The sequence below is a fragment of the Heterodontus francisci genome, unplaced genomic scaffold (genome assembly GCF_036365525.1).
Source record: "Heterodontus francisci isolate sHetFra1 unplaced genomic scaffold, sHetFra1.hap1 HAP1_SCAFFOLD_102, whole genome shotgun sequence".
NCBI lineage: Eukaryota > Metazoa > Chordata > Chondrichthyes > Heterodontiformes > Heterodontidae > Heterodontus > Heterodontus francisci.
The window spans coordinates 1,195,424-1,208,971 of NW_027140380.1; the positions used below are offsets into that span (position 1 = coordinate 1,195,424).

Consider the following 13,548-nt stretch of genomic DNA (forward strand, 5'->3'; position numbering starts at 1 on the left):
CCCCTTATTCTGTAACTATGTCACCTAGTTTGAGATTCCCCCACTAGTGGAAACATCTACCCTGTCAAGCCCCCTCAGAATCATATACATTTCAATAAGATCACCCTTATTCTTCTAAACTTTCATGTATAAAGGCCTAACTTGTTAGCCATTCTTGATAAGTCAACCCCTTTCTCCCAGGAATCAGCCGAGTGAATCTCTTTTGACTGTATCCAATGCCAATATATCCTTTCTTAAATACGGGGACCAAAACTGTACACAGCACTCCAGGTGTGGGCTCACCAACACCCTGTACAGCTTTAACAAGACTTCCCTATTTTTAAACTCCAGCCCCCTAGCAATAAAGGCCAAAATTCCATTTGCCCTCTTAATTACTTGCTGCACCTGCATGCTAACTTTTTGTGTTTCAATCACAAGAACACCCAGATCCCTCTTTTTTGGAGTCTCTGTCTATTTATATAACAGTCTGCATTTTGATTCTTCCTACCAAAGTGTATGACCTCACACTTTCCTACATTAAACTCCATCTGCCAAGTTTTTGCCCACTCACTCAACCTATCTATATCCCCTTGGAGATTCCTTATGTCTTCATGACAACATGCCCTACCTATTTTTGTATCATCAGCAAATTTGGATATATTACACTCTGCCCCCTCCTCCATGTCATTAATATAGATAGTAAATAATTGAACCCCAAGCACTGATCCTTGTGGCACTCCACCAGTCACATCCTGCCAATGAGAAAATGGCCCATTTATGCCTACTCTTTGTTTCAAGGAATTGGTAATTCGTGTGTGCATCATCACTTCAGGAATTGATGTCATACAGTATGTGACACAGAGTGGGAGATGGGATGATCCTCGGTAAGATGTGCCTGTAATACTCTCCTGGAAATTGTATATAGTATTGTCAGTCTTCAATAAAAAAGTCAAATTATTTGTTGGCGTTGATCAGTGTGTGATTGGTAAGTCTGTGTGAAGAACAGGGGTTGGCAACATGTCTGTACATGGACACCAGTGTCCACGTTAAAACATTTCGGTCCGTGACTGATAATTTCAGGGATGAGAAATTTCCCATTGGCTTCTTCTTCCAGACCAGTCTGACTTTCAATCAAATCGCAGCCGTCAGTTTCACAGCTGACAGGTCCTGAGAGCAGAGACAACGTTTCAGAACCTCGGACAAGTTCGGAGCTTTCCGGCAGTTCTGATTTCATTTCAAAGCCCTCCAGAAAAACCCGAGCTTGTCCGAGTTTCGGAAGTGCTGTCTCTGCTCAAAGCACCTGTCAGCTGTGAAACTGACGGCTGCGATTTTTTTAAAAAGACTAACCATAAAGCTGAGAGTTCTCGCTCTCTGCAACTGTCAGAGAGAGGGAGAGAGAGAGAGGAGAGTAAGAGGGAGAGAGGAGACCGGGGTGTCGGCAGAGAGTGAAAGGACAACCTGAAAGGTTTACCCCGTATCCTTAGATTATGACCCCTGGTTCTGGACTCACACCCAAATCCGATGAACGAATAAAAAAAGTCACAACTGTGATTGGCTCTTGTAGCGGACTCTGGTTAACAGACAATATTCGGAGCGCCGGCCCCAGACTGTTTAACACTGACTGAGCTGAGAAAATACAACTCACCCCCAAGAATCCGCAGCACAGACCGAGCGGAGGGGAAAACCTGTCCTGGGAACTCTACATTCAGGGAACAGTTTGTCCTGTGAATATGCAGATGTGAATATTGTGGAAGAGAGATTGTATTAAAGGGGAGGGCGGGTTAGTCTGAAGCCACTGTGTTTGTGGGTCCGCTCTCATCGCCGGATTTCAGAGTCATTCTTGTGTAAAATCAAATGATTTTCCAGTCAAAGAACCGCCCTGCTCCCTGCTCAGCCCCAAAGTGGGAATTCGGGATCATTTTTTTAAATTTCAAGATTTGAGTTGAAAAGTAGAGAACATGTCAGCGAGGGGTGAGAGAGGGCGGTCAGTGCAGCAATAAAACCAGGTTAAATGGAAAATGGAGTCCTCAATCCTAGTGAAAGCTTTTCAACAGCAAACATACTGGAGTGAGAGACAGGAAAGATCTAGTCTGGAAGTCTGGAGTCTCTGAATTTCAATGGAATTGGAGAGTTTGTGAGGAGAGAGAAACACAGAGAGACAGCAGGAGCCGAGAGCTGACAGCAGCTTGTCTCCGCCCCGTCCTCTCTCTGCCTTGAAGTTGCTCTGTGCCACCATCACCGGCTTCATTTCTGACCCAGTTCACACTGACAGTGAGAATTTGTGCAGAGTCCCGGACATGTCCGATAGTCGAGCAGCCCAAACGGCTCCTCCAGCCGCCGCCGCCGCCCAAGTCAAGACTCCCAAGAAGAAGAAGGCGGCTCCCCGGAACAAGCCAACCGGTCTCCCGTTGGGCGAACAGATCCTCAAGATTGTGCCGGCTTTCAGCGATCGCAAGGGGATGTCCCTGGCCGCCATAAAGAAGGCTCTGGGTAGCAGCGGTGTCGATGTGGAGAAGCTCAGGACCCAGATCAAGCAAAGTATCAAGAGGAATGTGAACAAAGGCTCCCTGGTGCAGAGCAAGGGACAGGGAGCCTCCGGCTCCTTCAAAATCAGCAAGAAGGAAAACCCAGGGAAAAGAGGGAAAGAAGGTGAAGAAACCAGCAGACAAGAAATCTTTAGTGAAGAAACCAGCAGACAAGAAATCTTTAGTGAAGAAACCAGCAACCAAGAAATCTTTAGCGAAGACACCAGCAGCCAAGAAATCTTTAGTGAAGAAACCAGCAGATAAGAAATCTTTAGTGAAGAAACCAGCAGACAAGAAATCTTTCATGAAGAAACTAGCAGACAAGAAATCTTTCATGAAGAAACCAGCAGCCAAGAAATCTTTAGTGAAGAAACCAGCAGACAAGAAATCTTTAGTGAAGAAACCAGCAGCTAAGAAATCTGTAGTGAAGACACCAGTAGACAAGAAATCTTTAGTGAAGAAATCAGCAGCCAAGAAATCTTTAGTGAAGAAACCAGCAGACAATAACTCCTTCGTTAGAAACCAGCAGACAAGAAATCATTGCTGAAGAAACCAGCAGCCAAGAAAGTGACAACAAAGAAAGTAACAGCCAAGAAAACGAGCAGCAAGGCGGCGGCAACGCCAAATAAGGCGGTGAAGAAAGCAGTGCTTCAGAAAAAGTCTCCTGCGAAGAAGGTCAAAAAAGGCAAGAGTGCGGCGGGCGGAAAGGCGCTGAAGAAAGTGCAGACATGGAAGAGCAAGGTCAAGCCGAAAGCAGCGAAGGCTCAGAAAGCAGGGTCTGGAAAGAAGTGAAAGAGCGCGGGAAACTTGTAAACATCTGAACACAAAGGCTCTTCTCAGAGCCACCCACATCTCTCAGGAAAGAGCTGATCCCCTGATCAAATGATCCCTGTCCCGGCCCCGCCTGCAGATTCCACATGGAAATGATTTGGAGCAAATCCAGGATCCCTAGTGACTACCCTCCACCCAGCCCTTTCCACACTCTCTGTAATAAAACAGAAGGATGTCCGGCCCTCACTCTAACTGGGGATGTGTTCGGTGTAGTCTCAGTTCACAAATTCAGGGGGAGAGTCCTGTAAGGTAGCTCGGTCACTCTGACTGAAACCGCCAGTTCTCCGGGGCTGCAGCCACTGACACTGCGGGGAGAGAATCCCCGACACTGCCATGCCGCCGGGGGAACAAACAACGTTGTGTCCGGAGAATAGGGCGGGCCGGGGAGAAGGCACATATTGAAGCGCTGCAGTGGACTCAGCTCCTGTGTGTGCACAACTCTCACTGATTCCGTCCTCTGGGAACAGTGCGGTCTAAACAGATCAGCTTAGGAGAGAAACACACAGCCCGAGAATGGCTTCTTTCTTCCTGCATTTACTCTGTTCTGGGAGCAGATTCTCATTGAGAAGCGGCGCTCAGATCACCGGAGAGAAAAAAAAACACAATTCAAACTGTCCAAATGAAAAACAGAGAATTAACCCGGACACTTCCATTATTAAATTAATTCATCAGCTCCGAACCAGTTCCCGTTAATGTACCGGGATAATCTCGGGATTTATCAAATCGAAGGCAGCGTGATTTATTAAATTGTTGATTCTGACACCCTGTAGTTCACTTCTTCACTAAACGAGAGGGGGAGATGTGTGAGCAGAGAAACAGAGCGAAATCCAGAGAGGGAACTGAAAACACACCTGGACAGATGTGAAACAGGTCAATCCACTGTTACAATAACTCCATCACTGACTCCCTCCTGACAGTAACCAGCCCTTTTACAGAGACTGTGGGTGGCTCTGGAAAGAGCCTTTGGTTTATTAGATGACATTTTGGCCGCTTTACTTTTTCTGGGAGCTCTGAGCGCTGGTTTTCTTGGGCAGCAGCACGGCCTGGATATTCGGCAGCACCCCGCCCTGAGCGATAGTCACCCCTCCCAGCAGCTTGTTGAGCTCCTCGTCGTTGCGGACGGCCAGCTGCAGGTGTCTGGGGATGATGCGGGTCTTCTTGTTGTCCCGGGCCGCGTTACCGGCCAGCTCGAGGATTTCAGCGGTCAGATACTCGAGCACAGCAGCCAGATAGACCGGGGCTCCAGCACCCACACGCTCAGCATAGTTACCCTTTCTCAGGAGCCTGTGAACACGGCCCACCGGGAACTGCAGTCCAGTCCGGGAGGAGCGAGACTTGGCCTTGGCCCGAGCTTTCCCGCTGGTCTTTCCTCTTCCAGACATTTCCACAATCTCACAAATACTTTCACAAAGAATGAATAATTTCCTTTGCATTAATGCTAACCAGTAGGCGGTCAGGAATTCCGAGCGGTCTAAGGCGCTGCGTTTAGATCGCAGTCTCCATTGGAGGCGTGGGTTCAAATCCCACTTCTGACACCTTGTGTTTTGACTGCTCTGGAGGCGTTTGGGAGCAGAGGTGAAAAGCAAAGAGAGAACAGGAAAGAACATGGACAAGCAAAATAACAATGGACCCAAAGATGTTGCATCAAAACATTAGAGCAAGAGGCAACTGAGCAAACAGCAGGGCACAGAAAACATCAAAAATGTAACCTTTGTCTCGGGGTGGAAGATGTTGCCAATATCCTTAATGAATACATTACTGTCTTCTCAAATGAGGGGGTGATGCAGATATTGTTATGAAGGAGGAGGAGTGTGAAGTATTGGACGTGATAAGTTAAGGAGAGAGGAAGTCTTCATGGGATGAGCATCCTTGAATGTGGATATATCACCAGGACCAGATGAAATGTACCCCAGGCTGTTGAATGAAGCCAGGGAAGAAATAGTGGAAGGTCTGACCATCGTTTTCCAGAGGATTGGAGGTCTTGTAACGTTGCAATAAAAGCAAAATACCACGCAGATCAAGCATGGCTGAGCCTTTAGAGTAGAGAAACAGGGCTGAATTCCCTGAACCAGTTCTACAGCTTTCAGAATAGAAGGAGCCTATACAAACCTGATGGGTTCCACTTAAACCAAAGAGCTGGAGGTGTTGACAGTCAGAACAGATAAAATGTGGAGGAGTGTTTGAAGCAGATTCTGTGTGGTTACTGTAGTTGCACTATCGAGTTATTTCAAGGAGGTGATTCTGAATGTAATGGATCAACGTGGACCCACCCAAGGCAAAGGTCACTGAAAGTGGCAACGCAGGTGGATAAGGTAGTCAAGAAGGCATACGGCATGCTTGCCTTCATCAGTCGGGGTATAGAGTATAAAAATTGGCAAGTCATGTTGCAGCTGTACAGAACCTTAGTTAGGCCACACTTCGAATATTGCGTGCAATTCTGGTCGCAACACTACCAGAAGGACGTGGAGGCTTTGGAGAGGGTACAGAGGAGGTTTACCAGGATGTTGCCTGGTCTGGAGGGCATTAGCTATGAGGAGAGGTTGGAAAAACTCAGATTGTTTTCACTGGAACGACGGAGGTGGAGGGGCGACATGATAGAGGTTTACAAAGTTATGAGCGGCATGGACAGAGTGGATAGTCAGAAGCTTTTTCCCAGGGTGGAAGAGTCAGTTACAAGGGGACATGGGTTTAAGGTGCGAGGGGCAAAGTTTAGAGGGGATGTGCGAGGCAAGTTTTTTACACAGAGGGTGGTGAGTGCCTGGAACTTGCTGCCAGGGGAGGTGGTGGAAGCAGATACGATAGCGACGTTTAAGAGACATCTTGACAAATACATGAATAGGAAGGGAATAGAGGGATATAGGCCACGGAAGTGCAGAAGGTGTTAGTTTAGGCAGGCATCAAGATCGGCGCAGGCTTGGAGGGCCGAATGGCCTGTTCCTGTGCTGGACTGTTCTTTGTTCTTTGTTCTAAGCTTCCCTGTGGTCCAGCCTGGTTGAATGGAACTGAAGCAAACAAATCATCCAGAAGTGGAAAAGAAATATAATGCCATGAAAGCACAGAATTCAGATGGATGCAATACCAGATGGTATGGCAAGAGTGTAAAACAGCAACAGACTGGTGAATAAAACTTTCCCATTGAATAAGACAAGAGAAGAGAAGGGTAATAATAGTGTCAGAGGTGAGTTGTGACACTATTCACATTCTACCTTGATCTGAATAGGACTGTTGAAGGGAGTGATTGAGAAGAATAGAGGAGAAATGAAAAGAAAGGAGAAATAAACAAAAGGTCTTTTGATTTTAGAATGCTTGTTTTTGGAAATGACAGACTGTAAAGTGTGTGTGTCAGAAGATATAGAGCGAAGTTGGGTGTGACAAGATCACAGGAAAGTTGTGCCCTGAGACAAGGTGTGTGTTGACAGGAAAGCTGCTTTCTTTTGCACAATATGTATTTTATTCATATAATTTGTGCAATTACATTGCAAAGCAGTTCAAATTTAATATTACATAAGGTACAATACAGATCAGTTTCCTTCAATAATGTACATGAGGTATCTCACTATCCCTGCCTGCACAGGTTATATTTACAGTATTTACATTACACATCAAACATTCTCTGGTGCAAACAGCCCGAGCGGTTTTACACAGGTTCCAGCCTCTCGCTGCACGAGGGCCTTAGTCTGTCGCCTTTCTATTGAGACTCCATGGTGGCTTCCCCAAGCTTTAATGCCGTCCCACAGCACATAGTCTTGAATGTTGGAATGTGCCAGTCTGCAACACTCGGTCATAGACAGCTCTTTGCACTGGAATACCTGTCCCACGGCCGGGCTCGTTCTCAATAGAGATCATTTCAAATGAACATTTCCTAAATCCGTGCTTTCTCTCTCGCAATAAAGAGAACAGGATGTCTGGCAGATTCAGTGTGAGACGATAACACTGCCGGGTAAAGGCCGCTTTCCAACTCCAATCTTAACACAGGAGATTCCCCAAACAGCTGCAATAGGGTGTTTGTAAACTGTTGGAAGCGGATGTGTGTGGAAATGGTGATGTTACTGAGGAGGTTCCTTGTTATAGAATGGATTGTGTTTTGGTGGGAATATTACTGAGTGTTAATTGTAGCAGGATCATATTTAAAAGCTCCGGCTTTCTGGAAAGCCTTGACTGTGAAGGTCGAGTCTGGAAGGGTCTGCGTGGAGAGCTGGGTTTCGGTTCTACTGTTAATAAAGGGTTTGAAATTGGCAGCCCGGAGGAAACTGGAGGTGGAGATGAAAGATAAGGTGCCGTTCTCTCTCTGTCTGTCACTCTGGGTGTCTCCTTCATTCTCGCTCTCTGTTTAATCTTCACTCTTGTCTCCTCCCCTCCCTGCTCTCACTCTGCCTTTCTCAGCCAGGTCCGGGCGGCCTGTAAAAAAAAGGAAGCTGACGGAATCAGTCTCTTTTATTGTGCACTGATTTGAGGCAAGAATTATCATGGTGGCTGTGGTGGGGAAGAGACGGTCGCCCACCTCCTCCTGGAATGTGTCTTTGCAAAGCAGATGTGGAAAGGGATGCAGTGGTTTTTGTCGAGGTTCATCCCAAGCAGCTCGATAACACAGGAGTCTGTGCTCTACGGGCTGTTCCCAGGGACGCACACCGAGACAAACATCAACTGCTGCTGGAGGACTATCAATTCGGTGAAAGACGCCCTTTAGTCTGCCCGAAACTTGCTGGTCTTCCAGCGCAAAGAGTTGTCCACCACCGAATGTCGCAGACTGGCACATTCCAAGGACCAGGACAACGTGGGCAGGGACGCACTAAAGCTTGGGGCAGCCGCAGCAAAGGCTCAATGGGGAAAGACCATTATGTAAGGTCCCCCCACCAAGCGGAGCGGAGGGGCTGGATCCATGGGAAACCCTTCGAACCGTCTCGGGAAAATTTTGTGTGCTGTAAATGTAGAAATGTATATGGCATGACAATGAAATGGAAGAGTTGTGAGGCAACTCGTGATTGTATAGAAGGAAACTGATCACCTTTGCACTGTTTGTATTTTTTGACTTGATGCTGTTTTAAACTGTTTGGGAATGTAATTTTTACAGATTTTTATGAATAAAGTATATTTTGGAAATTTAAAAAAAAAGTCTGGCAGTATACCAGAGTATGGTCCTGGCCGGCAGCATATTAGAATCCATGAGGAAAGGCATCATCACCCTCATCTACAAGGGGGAGGGGGCAGAAATCAGAAATTGGCGGCTCATCTCACTGCTTAACATCGACTCCAAGATTCTGTCAAAAGTCATCGCCAGTCGAGTCAAGTCTGCTCTGGAGTTGGTGATTGACCCTGATCAGACCTGTACTATACCAGGCAGGAAGATCTCTGATAGCCTCGCGCAACTCAGGGATACGATCACCTATTTAAGGGACAGGAGGGTGGACACCTGCCTCATCAGCCTGGACCAGGAGAAGGCTTTTGACAGGATATCGCACACCGACATGATGGACGTACTTTCCAAAATGGGGTTTGGGGAGGGAATCTGCAATTGGATTAAACTGGTCTACACAAACATCAGTAGCGCAGTCTCAATCAATGGGTGGGAATCAGAAAGTTTCTCAATCCAATCTGGAGTCAGGCAGGGCTGTCCTTTCTCCCCTGTCTTGTTTGTTTGCTGTATTGGACCCTTTTCTGAGTCTATTAGGAAGAATGCGATAATCAGAAGGGTAACAATCCCAGGCAGTGGAGGCACTCAGGTTAAAACTTCCCTGTACATGGATGACATCGCCGTTTTCTGCTTGAACCCGCTGCCTGTGCGCAGACTGATGAGCATCTGTGACCAGCTCGAACTGGCATCGGGAGCCAATGTTAAACACGGCAATAGCGAGGCCATGTTCTGTGGGAACTCAGCTGACCGATCCTTTGTCCCCTTCACCATTAGGTCAGCCGACCTGAAGGTGCTGGGGTATGGTTCGGAAGGGCCGGGGCGTGCACCAAAACCTGGGAGGAACGAGTAGCCAGGGTACAACATAAGCTGAACATGTGGCAGCAGTGATCTCTCTCCATTGTTTCAGGTTACTGTACGTGGTGCAGGTCTGGCCCATACTGCACTCCTGCACTGTGGTGATCACCTGAGCCATTTTCCGCTTCATCTGGGGATCCAAAATGGACCAGGTCCCGAGGGACACGATGTTCAAACCTCTGGAGAAAGGCGGGAAAAATGTACCCAACATCGCCCTCATCCTGATGGCTACCTTTGTGTGTGGCTGTATCAAGCTGTGTGTAGACCTCCAGTACGCAAACTCCAAGTGTCACTCCATGCTGAGGTTCTATCTGTCCCCGGTGTTGCGAAGGATGGGCCTGGTCATATTGCCGTGGAACGCTCCATCCAGTTGGACTGTGCTGCAACACCTATCCTTCATGGAAAAGTTTCTGTGGAAAAACACCTTTGACCACCAATCCATCAGGCACTGGTCTGCACGGAATGTTCTCAAAGCCCTACGGGAAAAGAAGATGGTGGATCCTGTCGGATGGTTCCCCGAGCAGACTTCCAAAGTAATTTGGCGGAATGCCCCATCACCAGAACTTTCAAACAAGCACCAAGATGTAGCTTGGCTGATGGTGAGAAGAGTCCTCCTCGTCAGATCCTTCCTGCATGCCCGAAGTCTCACCCCCTCTGCACAATGCCCTCGAGGTGGCTGTGGTGGGGAAGAGACGGTTGCCCACCTCTTTCTGGAATATGTCTTTGCAAAGCAGGTGTGGAAAGAGATGCAATGGTTTTTGTCGAGGTTCATCCCAAGCAGCTCTGTAGCACAGGAGTCTGTGCTCTACGGGCTGTTCCCAGGGACGCACACCGAGATAAACATCAACTGCTGCTGGAAGACTATCAATTCGTTGAAAGATGCTCTTTGCTCTGCCCGAAACTTGCTGGTCTTCCAGCGCAAAGAGTTGTCCACCACCGAATGTTGCAGACTGGCACATTCCAAGGTCCAGGACTACGTGCTGAGGGACGCAATAAAGCTTGGGGCAGCTGCAGCAAAGGCTCAATGGGGAAAGACCACAGTGTAAGGTCCCCCCACCATCGTGAACTGAGGGGCTGGATCCATGGGAAACCCCTCGAACTGTAGCCAGAAATTATTTGTTTGCTGTCAAATGTACATGGCATGAGAAATGAAATGGAAGGGTTGTGAGGCAACTCACTCCTGTATTGAAGGAAACTGATCTCCATTCCACTCTTTGTATTGTTTGACTTGGTGCTTTTTGGAACTGTTTTGTAATGTATTTTTTTTACAGATTTTTATGAATAAAGTATATTTTGGAAGTTAATAGAAGAAAGTCTGGCAGAGGTAAAGGAGGGAAAGGACTAGGCAAAGGCGGAGCAAAGCGGCACCGCAAACTGCTTCCTGACAATATCCAGAGCATCAGCAAACCAGCAATCCGCCGCCTGGCTCGCCGTGGCGGGGTCAAGCGGATCTCGGGTTTGATCTATGAGGAGACTCGCGGGGTGTTGAAAGGTTTCCTGGAGAAGGTGATCAGGGATGCGGTCACCTACACTGAGCACGCCAAGCGCAAGACGGTCACTGCCATGGATGTGGTGTACGCTCTGAAACGGCAGGGCCGCACAACTCGACCCTTTCCAGCAAACACACACTCTTCGAAGAGCCACCCACCGTCTCACAGAGAGAGCAATGAGCTGGAAACGGGAGCTGGGATAGGCTGTTCAGAACTGTCTGGAATAAATCTGTGCTGTATTCGGGTAGAAAACTGGAATCCCCGAAATTGACATTTCAGTTGCAGCAAGGATGTGCAATGGATTTGATTTTCTAAACGGGCTGTGTAAACAGTGCCCGAGGCTCTACATTTAGTTATTTCCCCATTCGACACATACCCTCAGTGAAAAGCCACATCACTCCTCCAGAATCACTCATTGTTTTCATAGAATTTCAAAATGATTTCGCTGCAATGAGGGAATCCGGGAATTTTGCAGCAGCCGTTGAATCGGTCACTGGAACCAGACCCAATTGTGATGTTATTTCTTCTGAGACGGTGTTTCCTGCACTGAAACTGACAGGGTTTGTGAAACTGATCAGTTTCAGCTCAATCATTCAGGGACCTGGAATTCCCACAGCTTGAGCCCGCGCTCACTTCTGATTGGTCACCCTCTTCCCATTCGCATTTCTTAACCAATCGCAGAGCCTCGAATTGGGGAAAATGCAGCAAATCATTGGCTTAAATTGTCGAAATTGGCAGAACGTTTGAATTCGAAAAAGGCGCCAATTTCAGTGTCGGCAAAAAGCGAATTACTGGAAAATCTATATAAAGTTGTTCGTAAAATATTTTCCACCAACCTTTAAAAACCTTTCTTTATTCCGCTATTATCGCCACAAATTCCCGGCGCTATTTTACGCACAGCTTTAACCTGTCATTTTCCCCCCCACTTCTTATCTGTAACCGGCGGTGGAAGACTCCATTCAGCAATCCTTAAGGGACCAATAACTCAAACTCGGTGTGGAAAGGAATAAATTAGACTATTGGTAATTCCCCTTCACACAGGGATCAGGGGGACAGTGAGAAGCCACTGAAATAGTTCCTCATAAACATTTTAAATAGTTCCTATTCTGTTCTGTTACTGACATGCTTGAATCAGACAGTAATCAGCCCTTTCAGAGACTGTGGGTGGCTCTGAAAAGAGTCTTTGGTTTATTAGATGACATTTTGTCTGCTTTACATTTTCTGGGAGCTTTGAGCGCTGGTTTTCTTGGGTAGCACCCCGCCCTGAGCGATGGTCACCCCTCCCAGCAGCTTGTTGAGCTCCTCCTCGTTGCGGACGGCCAGCTGCAGGTGTCTGGGGATGATGCGGGTCTTCTTGTTGTCCCGGGCCGCGTTACCGGCCAGCTCGAGGATTTCAGCGGTCAGATACTCGAGCACAGCAGCCAGATCGACCGGGGCTCCAGCACCCACACGCTCAGCATAGTTGCCCTTTCTCAGGAGCCTGTGAACACGGCCCACCGGCAACTGCAGTCCAGCCCGGGAGGAGCGAGACTTGGCTTTGGCCCGAGCTTTCCCGCCGGTCTTTCCTCCAGACATTTCCACAATCTCACAAATACTTTCACAAATATATCATTTCCGCAGCATTTACTTTACTTTAAGACTGAGAACTCTCCTCAATGGTCGGTACTTAATTCTATTTGCCTATATTCTTCACCAATCAGGTCACTGACCAACACAAGAGGGCGGGATTTACCCGCCACGACATCAGAAGAACAGAATTTGTCAATTTCAAAAAGCCCGCCAATTTCATTGTCGGAAAGGAGCGGATTGAAATAAATGTCATCCTTAGTCAAAGATTTAAAGTCCCTTCTCTTGATTTTGTTTTATTCAACTTGTAAAATGTTATTTAAATTGTGACTCATTCGACAATCGCTTTCAAACTGTCCCGGGTGAGGCCTGCATTGGCCTGAAGTGAAATACTCAGTTTAGTTTTCAATCAGAGCCCAGTGTCCTTCTCTGAAAAGAGGGAGCCGGATCAAGTCCTCAAACGGCCCTTAACTTGCTCTGTAATAATCCCATCCCAGGCTGTTACACTGCGGAGAGTTGCTGTTAATAAAATTATTAATCAGTGAAGGGATTAAGGTCTAATCCTTACCGCTGAAATCAGCTGTTAATGCGGTCATACAGGGGCTGTGAAAAACCAGAATAAGAGCAGCTTTAAGCAAAAAAAGTGAAGGCGGGTGATCAGATTATGGGTTCGTGTTCGGTTAATAACAGGAGATACAAACACAGCAGTGGGATCGTTATTATATTATACATCGTCTTAAAGTGATTTCATAAAGATGTCGGATGCAGCTTTTTCAGAGATTGTTGGTGGCTCTTAAAAGAGCCGTTGTGTTTGGGATGTTTTTCAGTCCATTGTGCAGTTTTACTTGGAGCTGGTGTACTTGGTCACCGCCTTTGTCCCTTCCGACACGGCGTGCTTAGCCAGCTCCCCGGGCAGCAGCAGGCGCACGGCGGTCTGGATCACCCAGAGCTGATGGTTGTTGTAATGGGCCAGGCGGGAAGCCTCACCCGCGATGCGCTCGAAAACATCGTTCACAAACGAGTTCATAATGCTCATGGCCTTGGAGGAGATGCCGGTGTCGGGATGAACCTGCTTCGTCACTTTGTAGATGTAGATGGAGTAACTCTCCTTCCTCCGCTTCTTGCCGCCCTTTGTTGACTGTTTATTTAAGGTTTTCTTGGCGCCTTTCTT

General features: G+C 47.4%; 1 protein-coding gene across 1 annotated transcript; it reads right to left on the reverse strand.

The window, feature by feature from the left end:
- Positions 1 to 9,101: 9,101 nt before the first annotated feature.
- Positions 9,102 to 13,548, reverse strand: LOC137359396 (histone H2B type 1-M-like; the record flags this gene model as incomplete). The annotated part of the gene is made up of 2 exons (XM_068025378.1): positions 9,102 to 9,132; positions 13,223 to 13,548. Coding segments are annotated over 2 exons (357 nt in total), but the record flags the coding sequence as incomplete, so codon positions are not given.